At 44.4% G+C, this 22,340-nt stretch overlaps 1 protein-coding gene across 2 annotated transcripts in view; it reads left to right on the top strand.

Annotated features, from left to right (window-relative positions):
• pear1 (platelet endothelial aggregation receptor 1) overlaps positions 1–22,340 on the top strand; it is a 72,734-nt gene that overhangs the window by 5,803 nt on the left and 44,591 nt on the right. Inside the window, exon 1 of one of the 2 annotated variants that reach the window (XM_083919003.1) lies at positions 18,410–18,520. The exons of the other annotated variant lie outside the window; for it this stretch is intronic. Within the exon in view, the coding sequence (XP_083775129.1) occupies positions 18,519–18,520 (2 nt within the window). The 5' untranslated portion in view covers positions 18,410–18,518. Of the gene's footprint in view, positions 1–18,409; positions 18,521–22,340 lie in introns of those variants that run through there. 2 annotated transcript variants of the gene reach the window in all.

Below are 22,340 nucleotides of genomic sequence, written 5' to 3'. Positions count from 1 at the left end.
GTGGCTTTGTTTCCAGATCTTTCCGTAGACCTCGGAGTTTTTGTGCGTCTTGTCGACTGTTTTTGAATCTTTTCATCGACCAAATCTGCAGTAAACACTCCACCTCCGCATCACACCAACGTGAACCTTTCACCACCATTGTTTTAAATGTCCGCGCATGGTCCCTCCTTCTTTTTTCTACGTCCCAACAGGCGCACAGGAAATGACCTCAGAACCGCCGTAGGCCTCGTGCTCGTACACGTGCGCACGCTCGTGCTCGTGCACGTGCAAACGCGCTCTACAAAAGCCCACCTCTCCCAAACGGGCCGTGGACGACCTGCTGGCCACAGTTATGCGCGGAGTGGTTGCACTCACACTGGTCAAACGCACTAGGCTTGACCCGAAAAAACGGTTTACGCGTGGTGCGGAGGGACAGTGTGAGTGCGCCCTGAGTCTTGTTTGTTTCTTTTGACTTTGGTGCTAAATAGTCATCGGTGCAGTGTTTCTGCATTCATACTGGCTGGCACTCTTTTCCTTTATGTTGCATGTTGATTTTTCACATTGTTACACTGACTTTTGTTCGTATAAAATGTTGCATGTCATTAGAAAATCCTGTTAATTCACCCTGTACATGTTACACATCAGTGCCAGAGCTCTCCCTATGAAACTTAATAAGATGCAAAAAGGAATGACCTTTGTCGACTCCCCGAAGTTTCTATTTTTGATGCTAAAGTAAAGACAAAGAGCCGAGGGAATTCAAAAGAAGGTGACATGGGTTGAATATTCCTACCACGGGCTTATATAAGCCTTTCAACCCCATGTGCTCTGCAGCCGTGCAAATAATTTGGAGCACATTCGACTGCAGCCGACTCCAGCGTGGGGGTTTTGGGTCGTTCGCTCCGCTCTGGCAGTGGAACATGTACAGTTTCATTGGGCTCGGGCTCAAATAACCAATCATAAAAAAAAAACAGAGGTCGGGGGGTTTGGGCTGGAGCGGGAGGAGGAGCCAACAGCAGCTCGACGAAGTGACCACAGACTACTTGTACTGTGGTGAGGGTCTTTCCTGAAGTTGCTTATGTTGGTGGTTGGTGGGTGGTGTTTGGGGGTGGGGGTGGAGCAGCAGTGGAGACATTGTTCATTAAGATTTCAGGGGCTTTCGCTGGTGTCTATGTCTTGCTGTGGTGTCTGTGCGAGATGACTGGGTCCGAGTGAAACCTGAGATGTAGAATTAGAGGAAATACGGCACCAAATTCAAGGCCCAGAGGGCGTCTTGCCTTTTGTTTTCCCCCTGTGATGAAAATGGGGTTATGTTGATGTTTTTGTTTGTCTTTAATACTTGCCCGAGTGGAATTGGTCGTGCAGATGGAGCGGAGAATGTTTATTTAGTCAGTTATAAGATGAAATATCATGAGTTTACCATAAACGACGTGAAGCTCTGCATGTGAATAACAAATGGCCTTTGTGTCATGCTTGGCACCGGGCGGACATGAACTGCTAGAACTCCTGATGTTTTTCTTGAGCTCATACCCAGACCCACTCCACCAGCTGCGTTTAAGCTATGACTCTCACAGTCGTCCATCTTGCATTTTATGGGAGAACTGTTTTCTGTTTTTGTCTCCCATTTTCCACAGGCCACTTCTGAAAGACAAACCTAGGCTCAGGAAGGGCAAGATGACCATTTTTCACTATTTGTCAGCGTCCACATTACTCAAAAAGAGCTCCGTTTGGGAAAAAGGATCATTTGTATTTAAAAAAACAAAAAAAAATGGACACAGGAGCCAAAAAAAAAAGAGTTTTGCTGTTGGAAAAAAGTGAGTGTAGGTCTGACGGCACGGTTCAAGGACTTTTCCTTTTCACGCGGCCGATTTTATTCCCAGCTCTGGTCTGTTTACATGTCAGAGGAAGACAATGTCGAGATGCGGACCTGGATGTACATGCAAGATGTTTCCTATCGGCTTCCTATTGTTTGCCCCGGTTTTCGCTCCCCTGGTGCCGCCTGGTGCAGAGCTGATTGAAGACAGAGGAGAGAGCGCGGGCCTGAGGGACGCTGGTGACAGGGTTAGACTCAGCTGAAGAGATGAAATAATTATCTGGAGAAAGATGATGATGAACTCGGGAGATGCAGTTAATTAAAGAGTAATGAGAAAAGCGTGTTATCTTCTTAAGGCATTGTCAATAAAGGGCTGACAAGATGAAAAGCCGTGTGCTTTTGCAATGTGTTAACAACTAAATTGCTTAGTTGCTGGTTAATAGTTGAAACCAATTTGCAGCACAGAAGCTAAAATATTCCTCCGTGACTCACAGAAGACCTGCCGGGTGTCCCACTGCTTCTGTTCGCCTCCGGGCGTCCAGAAAAAGAAAAGTGTTAAGAGTTTCCCCTCCACTCAGTTTCCTTGAGTTAGAACATCCGACCCAAACAAAACGTCAGGCCCCTGGACCCTCGCCCTCCCACAGAGTTTGCCCAGGATGTCCTGTGTGTGGTGGCTCGTCTCTGGCTCTTGTCTCTTCTCTGCCCCCCCGTCTTCCTGTTGTGTTAGACAGACATGCAGGTGTCATACCAAGAAGCCCCTCGAGACCGTGCCCCGTGCTTTAGGGTCCTTGTCCCCCCCTCCAGGCCCGTTTGTACTCACACTACCTGGGCCTCGGAGAATGCTTCTTGCTGCCTGTACGTCATCACGCCGTAACAAGTCAGACGCATTGATGACGTCATGGCGATGCGTGGCTTTGTTTCCAGATCTTTCCGTAGACCTCGGAGTTTTTGTGCGTCTTGTCGACTGTTTTTGAATCTTTTCATCGACCAAATCTGCAGTAAACACTCCACCTCCGCATCACACCAACGTGAACCTTTCACCGCCATTGTTGTTGTTTTAAATGTCCGCCCATGGTCCCTCCTTCTTTTTTTCTACGTCCCAACAAGCGCACATAAAGTGACGTCAGAACCGCCGTAGGCCTCGTGTTCGTGCTCGTACACGTGCGCACGCTCGTGCTCGTACATGTGCAAAAAAGCCCACCTCTCTCAGACGGGCTGTGGATGGCCAGCTGGCCGCAGTTATGCGCGGAGCGGTTGCACTCACACTGGTCAAATGCACTAGGCTTTACCCGAAAAAACCTGTTTTGGCCCGGTGTGGAAAAACAGTGTGAGTGCGCCCTAATGTGTTGCACAATGCAGACGACCAATGCCACGGCTTTCAATTAACTCGAGCAGCGCCTACTTTCATCTTTCTTTAGCCACGAGGCCTTTCCGACAAAGTGAATTAATGGCGCCACCCGTGGGGTTTGAAACGCCTTCAGTCCAGTGACACTGCTGGGAAAAGCATGGGGGATAAGACTAAGTAAAGGAACATCTCTGAGGGTTCACCTTCAGGGTAGCACACGTGGCCGAAGTGTTTTTGAGAGAAGAAAATAAGGCTTTAACTTCCAGATGCTTGCAGGATGAGGCCCATCTGGAGCGAGGGGAGGGAGTGAGGGAGGGAGAAGGAGCATTTTGGGCTAAAACTCTTAAATGATCACTTTAATAAGTTGCAGATTTCCACCTCGTCCTCCAGAAAGGCAGCACATCATGTGCCTGAGGTAGGCCTGTAAATCAATGGGGTTTAACTTTGAGGAATTTACTGGCTCAGGCTGGACTTCCAGGAAATGGAGATAGAGAAGGAAAGCCAATAGAGATAATAACTGATAATATTCTGCTGAACTCTACCTGGGTTCACGATACTCTGCTGCTGCTGCGTGTGTCAGTGTTTCGTCAAGCATTTCCTGGTTATCGACCTCGAGTGCAGCAGACACTTGACCACATGACATTAATTGAAAATGCACATCTGTCTCCCGGCGCGCAGCTTTCGCTCCTTGCATAATGGCCGTACCACCCTACAGGCAGCTCAAGCACACTTAGGCGTTCGTAAATCACCCGGTGTTCGTCCTTGCAGGAGAAATGAATCCTGGAAACAAGTGGCAGAAAATCATCGTCGACACAACAAAAGCAAAATATGGCCGCACCAGCTCCAATGTTCCCCGGCTCGCTGCATCGTAGCAGCTGCAGAGAGAGAGAGAGAGGGGGAGAGAGAGAGAGGGGGAGAGAGAGAGAGAGAGAGAGAGAGAGGGTAAAGCTGCCATCCAGTCATATAAGAAGTGTTGTGTTAATTGAAACCAGATGCGGCATGGTTACAGTTACTGTTACTGTAAATTGCTCTCTCTTTCATACAGCCACGACTCAAAAGGCTCACATTAAAGCAGTTGCATGGGAACGTTATGCGCAGTATGAAATATGTTGTTCTTAAACATGGTGTCTCAGTGAGGGGTGATGCTTCCTGCGATATTATTCAGACGCCACAGGCATTCAGCGGGATCAACATAATGGTGTCAGTCGCCAAAGACCTCCCAGGAAGCCCATATTTCATAAAACAGACCAAAAAAACGGCCTCTTATGAAGCGCAGCATCAATTATTTAAAGTGAGTTTGTAATTGGGGCTTTTTGCAGACACATTCAGCTTCTGTGCTCGTGGTGGGGGTTTTGCCAAAGCAGATGGGGTTCGATTTCACACCTCTCCAACAGAGTTTGGACAACAGCTCCCCACACAGAGGGTCGAAAACCACGAGAGTAAGCAATCTGCACGCTCTTCAGCCAAAAACAAAGGTCGTAATGGAAAGACAAGAGAGCGGTGGGCCTGTGTGTGCGTTGAGTGAGGCACAGGGAACAGGCAAGGTCTGTGTACGCACATCTGTGTTTATGTCCATGTTTGATACAGAGTTTTGTGATGACTTGGCAGTTTTGGCCGCCTGCAGTGGTGCAGCGTTTCCCTTTGGTAGCTACAGTCTGATCGCCTGTTTCCCCTCATATGAAACTACAAGTCAAACTAGAGCATGTAGAGGTGCACGCCGGTCACCGACCAGCCTACGAGGGGCGGACTGTAAAGTTTGGCAAAGCTGTGAAATAGATTTAGATGTTTTTTTGCACACGTCACCGCACTTTAAGTCCATCCAGATGTGCACAATGCATACATGACACCCTGCAGTCATTAAAATATATGAGTCTTTGCACCGAGGACAGTCAATATATAATCACAGTGTGACTAAATGATTTCTCCCCAACAATGTGTGAGTCCGTCTCTAACTAACTCTACTCTCTGACTCCTCTGCTCCGTCTGTGGCCGCACGCCGAGCGCTGCAGCTCACAAAGACGTGGATTCATTAAGAAAAGAACATCTCAGTAATTTAAACATCAGGGCAAAGGTTTTAGCAAATGTTGCGCATTTTATGGGGACTATTTTCAGCCACTGATCAGTCCACATTTGGTACGCTACAGAGTATTTACTCCAGGACTGCGTGGGATCGACTACACACATTCAATGCAAGCTGTAACTGTGTCAACGTCAACACCAAGCCCAAAGAAGAGTTCCTGATGCTTTCAGGAGCAATACGAGACAATTCAACTGTACTCTGACTCAAGGAAAAACACAATAATCAAATAAGACAGGGAATAAACCAGTTATGAACAGTTTCATTAGTAAAAAAGTGACGGTTTTTGGGTTTCTTCGGCCTGAACAGTGTTGATCCTGCAGCTCTAGATTCAAGATTCAAGATTCAAGAAGCTTTATTTATTTATCCCGAGGGAAATGATCGTGCAACAGTTTCAGTACAACGATGGGAAAGGGTCAGAGTGACAATAAGCATAAAAACATCAATCAAATAAAATAAAGCTAACATCAAATAAATCAAAGAATAACTAAATGTGACAGAGTGCAACAGACACTGTGGTTAAACGCAGGTTTATACAATATACAACAATACGCAGCGTGCAGTTTAGCAGCAGATTAAATAAAATAAGTACAAACTAAATTAGTGATAAGGAGAGATAAGTATAACAGTGTTAAAGTGTAGCAGCCTTTCTTACTGAAGTAAGTTAGTTACAGTAAAGTACAGTGAAGTGTAGCAGCCTTCTTTACTGAAGTAAGTTAGTTACAGTAAAGTACAGTGAAGTGTAGCAGCATTTCTTACTGAAGTAAGTTACAGTAAAGTACAGTGAAGTGTAGCAGCATTTCTTACTGAAGTAAGTTAGTTACAGTAAAGCACAGTGAAGTGTAGCAGCCTTTCTTACTGAAGTAAGTTACAGTAAAGTACAGTAAAGTGTAGCAGCATTTCTTACTGAAGTAAGTTAGTTACAGTAAAGTACAGTGAAGTGTAGCAGCATTTCTTACTGAAGTAAGTTAGTTACAGTAAAGCACAGTGAAGTGTAGCAGCCTTTCTTACTGAAGTTAGTTAGTTACAGTAAAGTACAGTGAAGTGTAGCAGCATTTCTTACTGAAGTTAGTTAGTTACAGTAAAGTACAGTGAAGTGTAGCAGCCTTCTTTACTGAAGTAAGTTAGTTACAGTAAAGCACAGTGAAGTGTAGCAGCCTTTCTGACTGAAGTAAATTAGTTACAGTAAAGCACAGTGAAGTGTAGCAGCCTTTCTTACTGAAGTAAGTTAGTTACAGTAAAGTACAGTGAAGTGTAGCAGCATTTCTTACTGAAGTAAGTTAGTTACAGTAAAGTACAGTGAAGTGTAGCAGCCTTCTTTACTGAAGTAAGTTAGTTACAGTAAAGTACAGTGAAGTGTAGCAGCCTTCTTTACTGAAGTAAGTTAGTTACAGTAAAGTACAGTGAAGTGTAGCAGCCTTTCTGACTGAAGTAAATTAGTTACAGTAAAGCACAGTGAAGTGTAGCAGCCTTTCTTACTGAAGTAAGTTAGTTACAGTAAAGTACAGTGAAGTGTAGCAGCATTTCTTACTGAAGTAAGTTAGTTACAGTAAAGTACAGTGAAGTGTAGCAGCCTTCTTTACTGAAGTAAGTTAGTTACAGTAAAGTACAGTGAAGTGTAGCAGCATTTCTTACTGAAGTAAGTTAGTTACAGTAAAGTACAGTGAAGTGTAGCAGCCTTTCTTACTGAAGTAAGTTAGTTACAGTAAAGTACAGTGAAGTGTAGCAGCATTTCTTACTGAAGTAAGTTAGTTACAGTAAAGTACAGTGAAGTGTAGCAGCATTTCTTACTGAAGTAAGTTAGTTACAGTAAAGTACAGTGAAGTGTAGCAGCCTTTCTTACTGAAGTAAGTTACAGTAAAGTACAGTGAAGTGTAGCAGCATTTCTTACTGAAGTAAGTTACAGTAAAGTACAGTGAAGTGTAGCAGCATTTCTTACTGAAGTAAGTTAGTTACAGTAAAGTACAGTGAAGTGTAGCAGCCTTCTTTACTGAAGTAAGTTAGTTACAGTAAAGTACAGTGAAGTGTAGCAGCATTTCTTACTGAAGTAAGTAAGTTACAGTAAAGTACAGTGAAGTGTAGCAGCCTTTCTTATTGAAGTAAGTTACAGTAAAGTACAGTGAAGTGTAGCAGCCTCTCTTATTGAAGTAAGTTACAGTAAAGTACAGTGAAGTGTAGCAGCCTTTCTTACTGAAGTAAGTTAGTTACAGTAAAGTACAGTGAAGTGTAGCAGCCTTTCTTACTGAAGTAAGTTAGTTACAGTAAAGTACAGTGAAGTGTAGCAGCCTTTCTTACTGAAGTAAGTTAGTTACAGTAAAGCACAGTGAAGTGTAGCAGCCTTTCTTACTGAAGTAAGTTAGTTACAGTAAAGTACAGTGAAGTGTAGCAGCCTTTCTGACTGAAGTAAGTTAGTTACAGTAAAGCACAGTGAAGTGTAGCAGCCTTTCTTACTGAAGTAAGTTAGTTACAGTAAAGCACAGTGAAGTGTAGCAGCCTTTCTTACTGAAGTAAGTTAGTTACAGTAAAGCACAGTGAAGTGTAGCAGCATTTCCTACTGAAGTAAGTTAGTTACAGTAAAGTACAGTGAAGTGTAGCAGCCTTTCTTACTGAAGTACGTTAGTTACAGTAAAGTACAGTGAAGTGTAGCAGCATTTCTTACTGAACTAAGTCAGTCACAGTAAAGTACATTGAAGTGTAGCAGCCTTTCTTACTGAAGTAAGTTAGTTACAGTAAAGCACAGTGAAGTGTAGCAGCCTTTCTTACTGAAGTAAGTTAGTTACAGTAAAGCACAGTGAAGTGTAGCAGCCTTTCTTACTGAAGTAAGTTAGTTACAGTAAAGCACAGTGAAGTGTAGCAGCATTTCCTACTGAAGTAAGTTAGTTACAGTAAAGTACAGTGAAGTGTAGCAGCCTTTCTTACTGAAGTACGTTAGTTACAGTAAAGTACAGTGAAGTGTAGCAGCATTTCTTACTGAACTAAGTCAGTCACAGTAAAGTACATTGAAGTGTAGCAGCCTTTCTTACTGAAGTTAGTTAGTTACAGTAAAGTGTGGTGAAGTGTAGCAGCCTTTCTTACTGAAGTAAGTTAGTTACAGTAAAGTGTGGTGAAGTGTAGCAGCCTTTCTTACTGAAGTAAGTTAGTTACAGTAAAGTACAGTGAAGTGTAGCAGCATTCTGAACAGCCTCATTTCTCGTTCCTGCAGGTTTGCACTCGTGTAGAAAATAGATTAAATACCAACGCAGTGGCCCATATGCGTTTGCAATTTAGCAGCAAACAGCCAAGACAAAGTCCAATACTGACCCAGATCAGTACACGTCCAAGAGAAAGGATCAAAGAAAGACTGCGAAACACGCTCTTGCACCCAATTCAACGGTCGCTTTCTTGCTTAATTACTGACTTTTTCTCTCTTACAGAGTTTTTTTGCTCACTTAAGTGTTTGCTGCGAGAGTTCAGTGGAGGTTGTGTCTGTTTTCTTAAACTCCTCCAGCGTTTAAAGGGCTCTTGACCTTGTGGCCTGTTCTGTACATGTTGCAGGAACTGTGCGTACTAATAAATATGAATGGTTAAGTGTTGACCCACGCATAGTTTTATCATGGGAAGATCGGCTAAAGACACAGGGACTAAAATTCCTTATTCATCTTTTTTTTAAAGCAGCCTTTCCCACAACTTTGTGACCCGAAAGAGGAGGACAGCAGTTATTTGTTTTAAGGGATTATTATGCAAAGACAGGGTTATTAAATAAATCATCTCATCGTGGTGGGAAAATAAGCACGAGGATGAGGCTCTGACGTGAAAAATAGGATCATAATGATAATAATTCATGCATAATAGTAAGTTACTGGTGTGTTTCAGGACAGACTGCACACAGGACACATGTCACCGTGCAGCTGCAACGCTTTCTGAGTCTCTGTGTTTCAGACACTGTAAAGAAATTAGATTTATTTATTTTATATATGTATTTGTAAAAGTTCAAATGTGACAATGTGTGACAACGATGTGTGACGACGAAATGTGACGCCGTGTGACGATAAAGCTCTCTGATAAATCTCTGGTAAGAGCAAACATTGATATAATGCGTTAATATTTTCATTTGCAAAGATGCAAAAAACATTCTCAGTGTTCAGATTAGCAAATCAATAACATGCAGTACCGTATTTTTCAGATTAAAAGTCTCACCGGCCGAAAATGCAGAATAAAGAAGGACAAAAACATAAATATAAGTCGCACTAGAGGATAAAATCTAACACCAAGAAACGACATTTCATCTTAAAGGCAATTTAAACTAAAACTAGAACAGAGAACAACAGGCTGAGTAAGTGTTTACGTGATATGACGCATGAACAACGAGCTGAGAACGAGCCTGGTGTCATTCACAGAACTATAACATATAGAACATGCTCTACGTTTACCAAACACTCTGTCACTGCTAATCACACAGAACTATAACATATAGAACATGCTCTACGCTTACCAAACACTCTGTCACTAATCACACAGAACTATAACATATAGAACATGCTCTACGTTTACCAAACACTCTGTCACTGCTAATCACACAGAACTATAACATATAGAACACGCTCTATGTTTACCAAACACTCTGTCACTGCTAATCACACAGAACTATAACATATAGAACATGCTCTACGTTTACCAAACACTCTGTCACTGCTAATCACACAGAACTATAACATTTAGAACATGCTCTACGTTTACCAAACACTCTGTCACTAATCACACAGAACTATAACATATAGAACATGCTCTACGTTTACCAAACACTCTGTCACTGCTAATCACACAGAACTATAACATATAGAACATGCTCTACGTTTACCAAACACTCTGTCACTAATCACACAGAACTATAACATATAGAACATGCTCTACGTTTACCAAACACTCTGTCACTGCTAATCACACAGAACTATAACATATAGAACATGCTCTACGTTTACCAAAACACTCTGTCACTGCTAATCACACAGAACTATAACATATAGAACATGCTCTACGTTTACCAAACACTCTGTCACTAATCACACAGAACTATAACATATAGAGCACGCTCTACGTTTACCAAACACTCTGTCACTGCTAATCACACAGAACTATAACATATAGAACATGCTCTACGTTTACCAAACACTCTGTCACTGCTAATCACACAGAACTATAACATATAGAACACGCTCTACGTTTACCAAACACTCTGTCACTGCTAATCACACAGAACTATAACATATAGAACATGCTCTACGTTTACCAAACACTCTGTCACTAATCACACAGAACTATAACATATAGAACATGCTCTACGTTTACCAAACACTCTGTCACTGCTAATCTCTTACTCCACTGAACTCTTCTTCCTCTGCGTCACTTCTGAACAACTCCGCCAACTCCAAAGGTCGACAACGCGCCGCTTCCTCTTCTATCGGTACGTCGCTTACGTCAGAGTCATCGTCAGTTGCAGTTCCAATTATAACAGCCCGGGCTATTATTTGATATTTTACGGTAATGTGTTAATAATTTCACACATAAGTCGCTCCAGAGTATAAATCCCACCCCCGCGGCCAAACTCTGACAAAACTGCGACTTATAATCCGAAAAATACGGTAGTTGCGAGATTAAATGTACGTTTAAAATATCGTTTAGTGAATCATCCAAAACAGCAGCTTTTCCACAAATAGATTTAAATTATTCGTAGGTTAGATTTGAGGTGAGTTTTTACCGTTAATCGTTGAGTCAACTGACGGAAAATGAATATTATTATTTTCTATTTTGATAATCGATTAATCGTTGAAGTAAATTTTGGAGTAAAAAAGTCAAACATCGGACTCTTCCAGGTTGTCAGATGTGGAGATTTTCTGTCTCACGTTAGAAATAAAGTTATATTCTCGGGGTCTGGACGGTTGATCAGCGGAAACAGGACGCTCGATGACGTCAGCATCACTGTTTTATGTTTCACAGGCTAAACGATTAATCCAGAGAATTATCGGCAGATTATGTGCTTTCTGGACTTGTACTTATATATATATATATACTTTCTAGTCTTCTGACTACTCAAGGCGCTTTCACAGTGTTTGTCACGTTCACCCGTTCACACACACATTCACACTGATGCAGTGGACATCTACAGACCATCTAATTTAACCATTCACACCATATTCACACACCCATGTGCAGCACGGGGAGCAATTCAGGGTTCAGTGTCTTGCCCAAGGACACTTCGACATGTGGACCGGGGGAGGTGGGGATCAAACTGCCAATCTCTCAAATGGAGGACGATCCACTATCCCACTAAGCCACAGTAACCCCTATATTTAAGTGATATTGATTGAAAATCATCATAAGTTGCAGCACTTATTGTTTTCTAGATCATACAAAAAACACTCTTTCTGACAAATGACCTCATTCCCACGTTAGACTGAGACGAGTTAATGGGAGTAGAGCTGCAGCGACGGGTCTACGGTATAAATCCGTTCGTCGACCGGCAGAAAATTCATCTGCAACTGTTTTGATAGTCGAGTAATTTCAGTAATTATTCAATCAGGAACTAAATATGTGATGACGTCACCTGGGGCTCTAGGATGTTGTGATTTCTGATGTTTTATAGTTGAACAATTAACTGATTAATCCAGAAAATAATCTGCAGATTAATTAATGGAATAATTCCACAAAAGGGAGCTTTCCTCAACTGCCATACTGCGTGAACACAACAGCAGACATTTGATTCCTTAGTACATTACTGTTGAATAAAACAGCATCATAGATCACAAGCGCCGCGGCCTTAGAATGACACTGCAGATTCAGGGGAGTAACTCGACTGATGCGGACACAGCCAGAGAGCAGAGCGCTTCCTGAACGGCAGCGGGGAATCAGACGGTGGAGCGCAGGAAGAGATGAGGAGGAAGTGTGCGTCTGAATCAACAACTGCTCTGTGATAGGAGCTGAAACAATGGCACACGGGACGTTCCAGCGGATCAATCAGGCACAGCCATTCAAACATCCTGCGTGAAGAATCATTAAGGCTTTCCAAAGAGTTAGAGCATCATTCACAGACGTTTGGGATTAGTGAGCTTTTAACACTGTTGTCACTTATTTAGTTTGTACTTATTTTACTTCAACATGCTGTTAAACTGCACGCTGCGTATTGTTGTATATTGTATAAACCTGCGTTTAACCACAATGTCTGTTGCACTCTGTCACATTTAGTTATTGTTTTATTTTGATTTGATTTATGTTTTTATGCTTATTGTCACTCTGATCCTTTCCCATCTTTGTATTGAAACTCATCTCATCTTCAGCCTCTTATCCGGGGTCGGGTCACGGGGGCAGCAGCTTTAGCAGGGGACCCCAAACTTCCCTTTCCCGGGCCACATTAACCAGCTCTAACTGGGGGATCCTGAGGCGTTCCCAGGCCAGTGTGGATATCTAATCTCTCCACCTGGTCCTGGGTCTTCCCCGAGGCCTCCTCCCAGCTGGACGTGCCTGGAACACCTCCCTAGGGAGGCGCCCAGGGTTCATCCTTACCAGATGATCCTAAACCACCTCAACTGGCTCCTTTCAACGCAAAGGAGCAGCGGCTCTACTCCGAGTTCCTCACGGATGCTGAACTTCTCCCCCTCTCTCTAAGGGAGACTCCAGACCCCCTCCTGAGGAAACACATTTCAGCCGCTTGTACCCGCGACCTGGTTCTTTGGGTCCTGACCCAGTTTTCATGACCACAGGTGAGGGTAGGAACCAGGACTGACCGGTAGATCCAGAGCTTTGTCTTCCTCAGCTCTCTGTTCGTCACAACGGTGCGGTAGAGCGACTGCAGCTCCGCCCCCGCTGCTCTGATTCTCCGGCCAAACTCACGCTCCATCGTCCCCTCACTCGTGAACAAGATCCCAAAGGTACTTGAACTCCTTCACTTGGGGTCAGGACTCATTCCCGACCAGGAGTAAACTGTTGCACAATAATTTACCTCAGGATAAATAAAGATTCTTGGATCTTGAATCTTGAAATCTCGTACTTCAGCCACAGAAGCGTTGATACTGACTCCATTGTAAAATAAAAAATGAAACATGATTGCCGCTCTATAACGTCATCAGGATCCCAGACCATTGACATGAAGGACTGCAGGTCACTGTTTTAAGAAGATGCTGAGGTCGGAGAGAGGAGAGCTGCGAGGGGGGTGGGGGGCTTATTGTCAGGCTCTTATATTTTTGTGCCTATTCCAGAAAACTACCTCCAGCTACAGTCTGTCCACCACATGCATGCAGTATAACACATGTCAGTACTGTTACATCACTCTGTATCACATGCTTTTGTCATTAAAGGTATGTAGAGGAATCTGCTGCACTTGAACATGAAGCTTCATCAAAAGGTAGAAAAGGGAGAGAAAGTGGCGAGTGGCCACAGTGATTGCAGCCATTCCACTGTTTACGGTTTGTCTAACCACCCGGTCACAAAGACCCGTGTCACAAGCTAACGCGCTGCCCATCACAGCCTCTGAGTGACATTAACAAGAGTGACTATTATCCTCTCACTGCGGTAAAGCCAATGCTTATTGTGGACGCAAGAACTGACACAAAACAGCGATTCCACGTGCTGTGACTTTTGAAACACCACTTACGTCTCTTACGAGCTGCAGCCTTCTAATGTTGCGGAGCGAGAGGTTTAACGTCCGTGTTCTTTACAATGCAAAGTTATGTTTTCTGGTCAGGGTTTGTGGAAAAGCTGTGTGTTTGTTTTACAAGGACTCCAAGCGTCTGTGCGCCCGTGTGATCCACAGAGCGTTACGGCGTATATAATTACAGCTCTGTATGGTCATGTCCCTCGGAAACCTCAGCCAGGGCCTCCATTTTGGGTTTTCCACCATTTCACTCACCAGAGTTTGGATGAAGCGCTTGTTTAAAGAGACCAGACATGATTTCAATCCAAGGTGCGCACGTCTGTGTTTTTGTTTATCCTGCAGCACAGAGGTGAACCGGCACATTTATTATTATAAGAGTCTTAGTGTTTACCTTTGTTTTTGTGGACCCTCTGCTTTCCCTGACCAGTGAAGCCACAGTCACCCTGCCTGTGGTTTTGGTCAGGAGTGTGGAGGACCAGCCAGCAGTTTGCACTGTGGGTCTGTGTAGGAGAGCGCACGAGCCTCAAACGTGTCGGAGTAATGCAACAGGGAGAGCGAAGGCCTCCAGCTGGCAGAAGCCCAGCTCAGCGGAAAGAAAGGGACTCAAGTGTGAACCGCATCAGATCATACGCGCACATCTGCACAGAGTAAACATTCTGTGCATGAAGAAAACAAGGGTTATTTATTTGCTTCCTCATCAACGTCCCCAAAGTCTGCAGTTACAGCATTTGTTTTGATGTTATTCCCCCTGCAGTCGTACTGTTGTTTTGGTAGTCCTCTGTAAATCAAGTCACACAGCGGTCTAGACCTACTCTGTATGTAGAGTGTAAAGAGATACACAATGAGCATTATTCACCAATATTTATCTACAGTATAAAGTTGTTTATATCATAGTTTTTTATGAATTTGTTCTTAAGAAAAGTCTCTCGGACGTTTCCTTATTCCATGTCCTTGTAAGTTGAAGCACGTGCCAGTTGATCCTAATTAGCAGGTAGACGCCACGCTGATCCCCACAAAAGGGCAGGAGAGTGCAGGGTCGAGTGCACACAGCCACCCACGGCCAAGCGAGGCCATGTGAGGCCACGCACACAACCGCGCACAGCCAATCACAGCCACTCACAGCCGCGCGCACAGCCACGCACAGCCACACACATTCACACACAGCCTCCCACAGCCACGCACAGACACACAGCCTCCCACAGCCTCCCACAGCCACGCACAGACACACAGCCTCCCACAGCCTCCCACAGCCACGCACAGACACACAGCCACGCACAGCCACGCACACAGCCACGCACAGCCGCCCACGACCTCACACAGACGCACGCGCACAGCCACGCACAAAGCCACGCACAGCCTCGCACAGCCATGCACAGAAATGGAAAGTTGTGACATTTAGTAGCGACATTACTGAATATAACGTAATTTACACTTAACCCAGCTGTTTACTGGTAAAGCACGGACGCCATCTGCAACGTTTGTATTCTTACGGCTGCATCAAGGGTTCGAGGTCAGGCCTTTGTTGCATGTTGTCCTCTCACATTTTCTCTCTTCAGCTGTACGATCCAATAAATGCTAAAAAGAACGAGCAAAAGTAATATGAAAACTCTTTTTTTTCAACTTTTTTATATTTGTAAAACTTTCCTCGAGCCCAGAAAAGTGATTTTCACACCTGTGACGACGTCTGCGGGCAACAGAGACATTTCTCACTTCTACTTCTATCCACTTTGCTGCGTTGCTGGTCGCAGAAAGGAGTCAACACAAAATCAGCTCTGGCTTTTGCTCAACTCATGTCGACGTCCTCGTACGCTCCAAAACAAAGGTGTTACCATGGTGACCTTATCACTGCAGCCGCCGCTATCCACAGGCTCTGTTCTGCTTCACCGTGGGGACAGATGCTTTCACACGAGCTCCAGCACCATCTGACCTCACTCTTTAAGACACTTTCCAACATAAACACACACACACACAGACACACACACACGCACACACACGCACACACACGCACACACACACACACACACACACACACACACACACACACGCTGTTTACCACTAAAGGAGTGGTCTTCGCACGTTGCATCCTCTCGGATCACGTCAGCTTAAATCTGCTTCTGCTTTCATGTTTACACGGTTATAAGTCACATTTTGTTTGTTGGTTTTTGTGTTTTTATATTTTTAAATCTTAGATACAGATTGCATGTCTTAACCCTCCTGTTGCCCTCAAATTTCACTAACACCATTTATTCTAGGGGTCAATTTGACCGTTAAACATCTGGAAAATGATCATAATCAATGTGTGACTCAAGTGAAGTCGGGTACTTTATGTTTTTATTTAACAGAATGAAAAATATCACTGATGTTAAACTGCATGGAGGGATTTCTGTGTGTGTGTTTTAAAGTAAGTCTGTTATTTTAAGTGCTATTTTGTGTTATTTGTAACATCTGGAATGAAAGTAACGTCCGTTATCAAGGACAGCAGCATGAATTTGACCTCATATAATATTTGAATTGTAAAATAAACGATAATAATAATGATTAAATCATCCAGATGATCAAACTGACCCAAAGGAACACCGATGACACAAGTACAAATATATATAATCATGACAATTTTAGGTTTTTTATGAGTCGTCCCCATAAAATGAGGAAAAGTCATAAATATAAAGCAAAAAAACACAAAAAATGACATTATTTAGAGATGTTAAACATTAAATGGGGTCAAACTGACCCTTAGGAGAACAGGAGGGTTAAGCGGTTGAAGATGAGATGGTTGCCGCGAGGTGACATGAAAGAACAATGAAAGTGAAGCGACGCTCGAGACAGTTAACTGACCTCAGATCTGCCGCCTGATGAATCTGTCATCAGAACCTAAACTTGAATGAATACGACAGTGGGACGAGGAAGAGGACACACATAATATATCCTGTTTTTCTCAGTTAAATAAAGAATCCCAGGCCGCAGTGACCGAGCGTGCCAAATGCGAGCTGCCGTAGAGACGACAGAGTTGATCCGAGGTGATTTGGTTTGTTTTTCCATCGCAGCGCTCCGAATTAACAGAGCTTTAAAAACGACTCGGGCTCAAGCGCAGATTGGCAGGCTGCACGAGGCATCTGTCGTTGTGTTTAAGAGCCTGTTGGTAAGAAGTCCTTTGTTGAGAAGGATCCAAATTAATTATTCCCCTGTTATTTCTGGAAACTCTAAAACTGTGAGGCAGATCTGTTCACTTCATTATAAGATGCAGTCGCAGAAGAAAGGGTCAAATTAAGACGAGTCAAATGTAAAAGAGACAAAAGAAACAGACCCTGCGCCTGATTCACTGTTATTGATGAGTTATGTGACATATTGTCATCATTAGGGGCTCACGGGGCTCACGGAGGGGGGTGGGGGGGGGGTGAGGGGCGTTACTGGAACAAAGCGTGTCACTGTTTCCTTAGGGCGCACTCCCACTGTGCCTCCGTCCCGTGCCCCGTGCTTTAGGGTCCTTGTCCCCCCCTCCAGGCCCGTTTGTACTCACACTACCTGGGCCTCGGAGAATGCTTCTTGCTGCCTATACGTCATCACGCCGTAACACGTCACACGCATTGATGACGTCATGGCGATGCGTGGCTTTGTTTCCAGATCTTTCCGTAGACCTCGGAGTTTTTGTGCGTCTTGTCGACTGTTTTTGAATCTTTTCATCGACCAAATCTGCAGTAAACACTCCACCTCCGCATCACACCAACGTGAACCTTTCACCGCCATTGTTGTTGTTGTTAAATGTCCGCGCATGGTCCGTCCTTCTATTTTCTATGTCCGAACAGGCGCACATAACGCTACTGCCGTAGGGCTCATGCTCGTGCTCGTGCTCGTACACGTGCGCACGCTCGTGCTCGTACATGTGCAAACGGCTCTGCTAAAGCCCACCTCTTTCAAGCGGGCCGTGGGCCCGGGACAGAACGACAGTGTGAGTGCGCCCTTTGATTCCTAAAATGGCAATAAAATATTTTTATAAGAAGAAGAAAAGGAACAGACGTTACAAAGATGTGCGGTGTGACTCAAAGGTCAAAAGGTCAAGAATTCACTTGCTTCACTCGTGCAGATAGCAAACTCTGCAGAGCTCGCTCGCCGTAAGTCAGACTTCCAGTGTCTGTGCGGAGGCCTCCCCCCTCCTCTCTCTCTCTCTCTCTCTCTCTCTCTCTCTCTCTCTATCTGCCTCGCTAGATCATCCTTTTGTCACGCAACTCCCCCGAGAACTGCATTGGAGCTGCCAACAGTTTTCCACTGAAAAGCTTTTTCCAGTGTGGGGGTTCAGCTCTGAGTGGCAAAAACACCACCTTTACTGTAAACAGAGGGGGGCAACGCTCTGACGCAGGCGCCGCAAAACTTCCCCCGGGTCGAAGGACGATCACGTGGCACATTTGATGAACACTGTGAAATATGTGGGTGGTTCTTTTTTTCCCGAGTTTTATGCGCAAAGTTCTCAAATTTCATTCTTGGGTGTGGCATGTCATTGTTTCTCTGAGCCCCCCCCCCCTAAAAAAAACACACATCACCCACCCAACATGAAGCCGAGCAGCGACTGGGGAGTGTGTGTGCCAGCCTCGCTGTGGTCGAGCAGCAGAACCCGTCCTGCACGCCAAGATGAGCACTCAGATGCAAAGGATTATGGGTTTTCTACGCCGTTTACTGTAACTCTAGTTTAATGTGAGGGTGGGCTGGGGAGGAGGAGGGAAGGGTGAGGGGACTGTGGTCGATGTGTCACATGGAGGACTCTGGCTAATATATTCCAGTTTCTGTCCGTTTTCTTCCCTCGAGCTCTTTTATAGATTTGTTTTTCTTCGAGCTTGAACTTTGAATTTGGCTCCTCTCCCCCGCGGAGGGCACTTTCGATAGCAGCGATCAGCATCAGAGAGGTGATCATTTAAATCTCCTTAAGGCTGCGATGCACACCGCAGCTTTACTGACCAGCTTTGAAGTGTAATGGTGCGCAGCGGTGCTTTAATCATGTGCAGTGTGACCGTCGTGTTGCCGGGAAACATTGAAGTTGATTTTGGTGCTTTGGCGTTCTTTTCTTTGTCTGTTGCCGGAGGTTTTGACGATGTGTAACGCACGCAATTATGCAGAGTGCACTGGTTTCCCAATTTCCCTCCTCATCGCCCCTTAAAGGGCCTCCTGTTTGCTACGAGTGTGACTCAGGGAGCTCAATTTGAGGGGATTTGACTTTGTTCGGAGCTGCCTTTGGGTGGGCAGAGGAAAGGAAAGTTTGGTACAAAAGCAATTCTTCATTTCTGCTCTTCCATTGTTTTAATGGCGTTATAATAGAATTGAACCACTCCTTTGGGATCCACCCACTCCCTTCGCTGTGTGCCGATGGGTCGGGCAGGCTGCTTTTATTTTGAAAGGGACTGAAATCATTAAAACTGTAATCTAAGGGATTATGACACAACTCAAAAATATTCATATTATTGTTATTTACTCATAAAATCCAGTCTGCTCTGCTATGACAACATTCAGAACATTTATATCATGGGTTGTTGTGTGAATTTGGATATTTGTAATTCATAATCATAGTTTTGTCAGGTCAGACGCAGTTCAGTGTCTCCCCTGTCTCACCTTCTTCCTTCCTAAGGGTCAATTTGACCCCATTTAATGTTTAACATCTCTAAATAATGTAATTTCTTTTTGTTTTTTTTGCTTTATATTTATGACTTTTCCTCATTATATGGCGACAACTCATAAAAAACCTAAAATTATCATGATTATATATATTTTTTTATTGTTCTTATCGTACATGTACTTGTGGCATCGGTGTTCCTTTGGGTCAGTTTGATCATCTGGATGATTTAATCATTATTATTATTGTTTATTTTACAATTCAAATATTATATGAGGTCAAATTCATGCTGCTGTCCTTGATAACGACGTTACTTTCATTCCAGATGTTACAAATAACACAAAACAGCACTTAAAATAACAGACTTACTTTAAAACACACACACAGAAATCCCTCCATGCAGTTTAACATCAGTGATATTTTTCATTCTGTTAAATAAAAACATAAAGTACCCGACTTCACTTGAGTCACACATTGATTATGATCATTTTCCAGATGTTTAAACTGCTGCGATCAAATTGACCCCAAGAATAAAAGGTGTTAGTAAAATTTAAGGGCAACAGGACGGTTAATGGATAATGCAAATAACTAACTCATGATGGTATAATGGCATATGTGTGCATCTGCACCCTCTTTTAGAGACCATGGCCTACGTGGACCCTGTTTTAGAGACCTTGGCCTGTGTGGACCCTGTTTTAGAGACCTTGGCCTGTGTGGACCCTGTTTTAGAGACCTTGGCCTGTGTGGACCCTGTGTTAGAGACCTTGGCCTGTGTGGACCCTGTTTTAGAGACCTTGGCCTGTGTGGACCCTGTTTTAGAGACCTTGGCCTGTGTGGACCCTGTTTTAGAGACCTTGGCCTGTGTGGACCCTGTTTTAGAGACCTTGGCCTGTGTGGACCCTGTGTTAGAGACCTTGGCCTATGTAGACCCTGTTTTAGAGACCATGGCCTATGTGGACCCTGTGTTAGAGACCTTGGCCTATGTGGACCCTGTTTTAGAGACCTTGGCCTGTGTGGACCCTGTTTTAGAGACTTTGGCCTGTGTGGACCCTGTTTTAGAGACCTTGGCCTGTGTGGACCCTGTTTTAGAGACCTTGGCCTATGTGGACCCTGTGTTAGAGACTTTGGCCTGTGTGGACCCTGTTTTAGAGACCTTGGCCTGTGTGGACCCTGTTTTAGAGACCTTGGCCTGTGTGGACCCTGTTTTAGAGACTTTGGCCTGTGTGGACCCTGTGTTAGAGACCTTGGCCTGTGTGGACCCTGTTTTAGAGACCTTGACCTGTGTGGACCCTGTTTTAGAGACCTTGGCCTGTGTGGACCCTGTTTTAGAGACCTTGGCCTATGTGGACCCTGTGTTAGAGACTTTGGCCTGTGTGGACCCTGTTTTAGAGACCTTGGCATGTGTGGACCCTGATTAAGAGACTTTGGCCTGTGTGGACCCTGTGTTAGAGACCTTGGCCTGTGTGGACCCTGTTTTAGAGACCTTGACCTGTGTGGACCCTGTTTTAGAGACCTTGGCCTGTGTGGACCCTGTTTTAGAGACCTTGACCTGTGTGGACCCTGTTTTAGAGACCTTGGCCTGTGTGGACCCTGTTTTAGAGACCTTGACCTGTGTGGACCCTGTTTTAGAGACCTTGGCCTGTGTGGACCCTGTGTTAGAGACCTTGGCCTGTGTGGACCCTGTTTTAGAGACCTTGGCCTATGTGGACCCTGTTTTAGAGACCTTGGCCTGTGTGGACCCTGTTTTAGAGACCTTGGCCTGTGTGGACCCTGTTTTAGAGACATTGGCCTGTGTGGACCCTGTTTTAGAGACCTTGGCCTGTGTGGACCCTGTTTTAGAGACCTTGGCCTGTGTGGACCCTGGTTTAGAGACCTTGGCCTATGTGGACCCTGTTTTAGAGACCTTGGCCTGTGTGGACCCTGTTTTAGAGACCTTGGCCTGTGTGGACCCTGTGTTAGAGACCTTGTGATGAGAGAAGTTCAGAATTGTAATGTCTGAGGCAGGTTTTGTGTTTGGTCTAAAGACGTCACCCAACCGAGGCGTAGCTCGTCCTGTCTCTTCCTCTAAAAGACTGTTCGAGATTTGGCTCATCGTCATTCCTGCTAGACCAGGGGTCTGCAACCCGCGGCTCATGGGCCGCATGCGGCTGTTCAGCCCCTTTTCAGTGTCTCCCTGTAGCTTTGCCAAAAAATGATATAAATAATGTGTAAATAACGTGTTTTTTTGTGGACAAGGGGAAAAAAAATAGAGCGTGAAAATACGTCACATCCTCGGTCTACGGCCCAGAGCCTTTCCCTGCAGGTAGTTAATCTTGAGTTGGTGACCCGCACTGCTGGTGCATAACCCCCCCCCAAAAAAAAAAAAAATAGCGAGGAAAATCGTGTTTCGTGGACGTATTAATTTGCTTTCACATGATGGTGGCTCACCTGTGTGCCTGATATGTGGTGAGAAATTAGCAAACAACCACAATTTTAGGACAGGTTACTATGTCAACAGTAACTATATATGAACCTTTATGATCTGTGACATCAAATGTGTTTTGCGGCTCCACACACATGTGATCTGGTGGAAGAGGGGGCAACATGGCTCTTTTGATAGTAAAGGTTGCAGACCCCTGTGCTAGACTCTGACTTTGTGAGGACGCAGGTGTGAACGTACTTTTGTCTGCAGAGGAAAATGCTTTGAGGAGAAAAAGCAGATCCTGTTTTTTTGACCTCTTGAAGAATCTATTTCCACAACAGGATAAAAAACCATTTTATAAAGAACACCTGCCTTCGTTCAAACGTGCGTCCAAGTTTCTTGATTTTATTTTAGAAGTATTCCCAGAAGTAATCCGTTAGTGGTTTTCAAAGCGTTTATAATTGAATGCATCTTATTTGACGTTATGCAACGAGATCGGGTCCCAGTTT

Source organism: Echiichthys vipera (assembly GCF_963691815.1).
Source record: "Echiichthys vipera genome assembly, chromosome: 8".
Taxonomy (NCBI): Eukaryota; Metazoa; Chordata; class Actinopteri; order Perciformes; family Trachinidae; genus Echiichthys; species Echiichthys vipera.
Note: the sequence above shows the minus strand (reverse complement) of the source record. Positions and strands in the feature narration are given on the sequence as shown.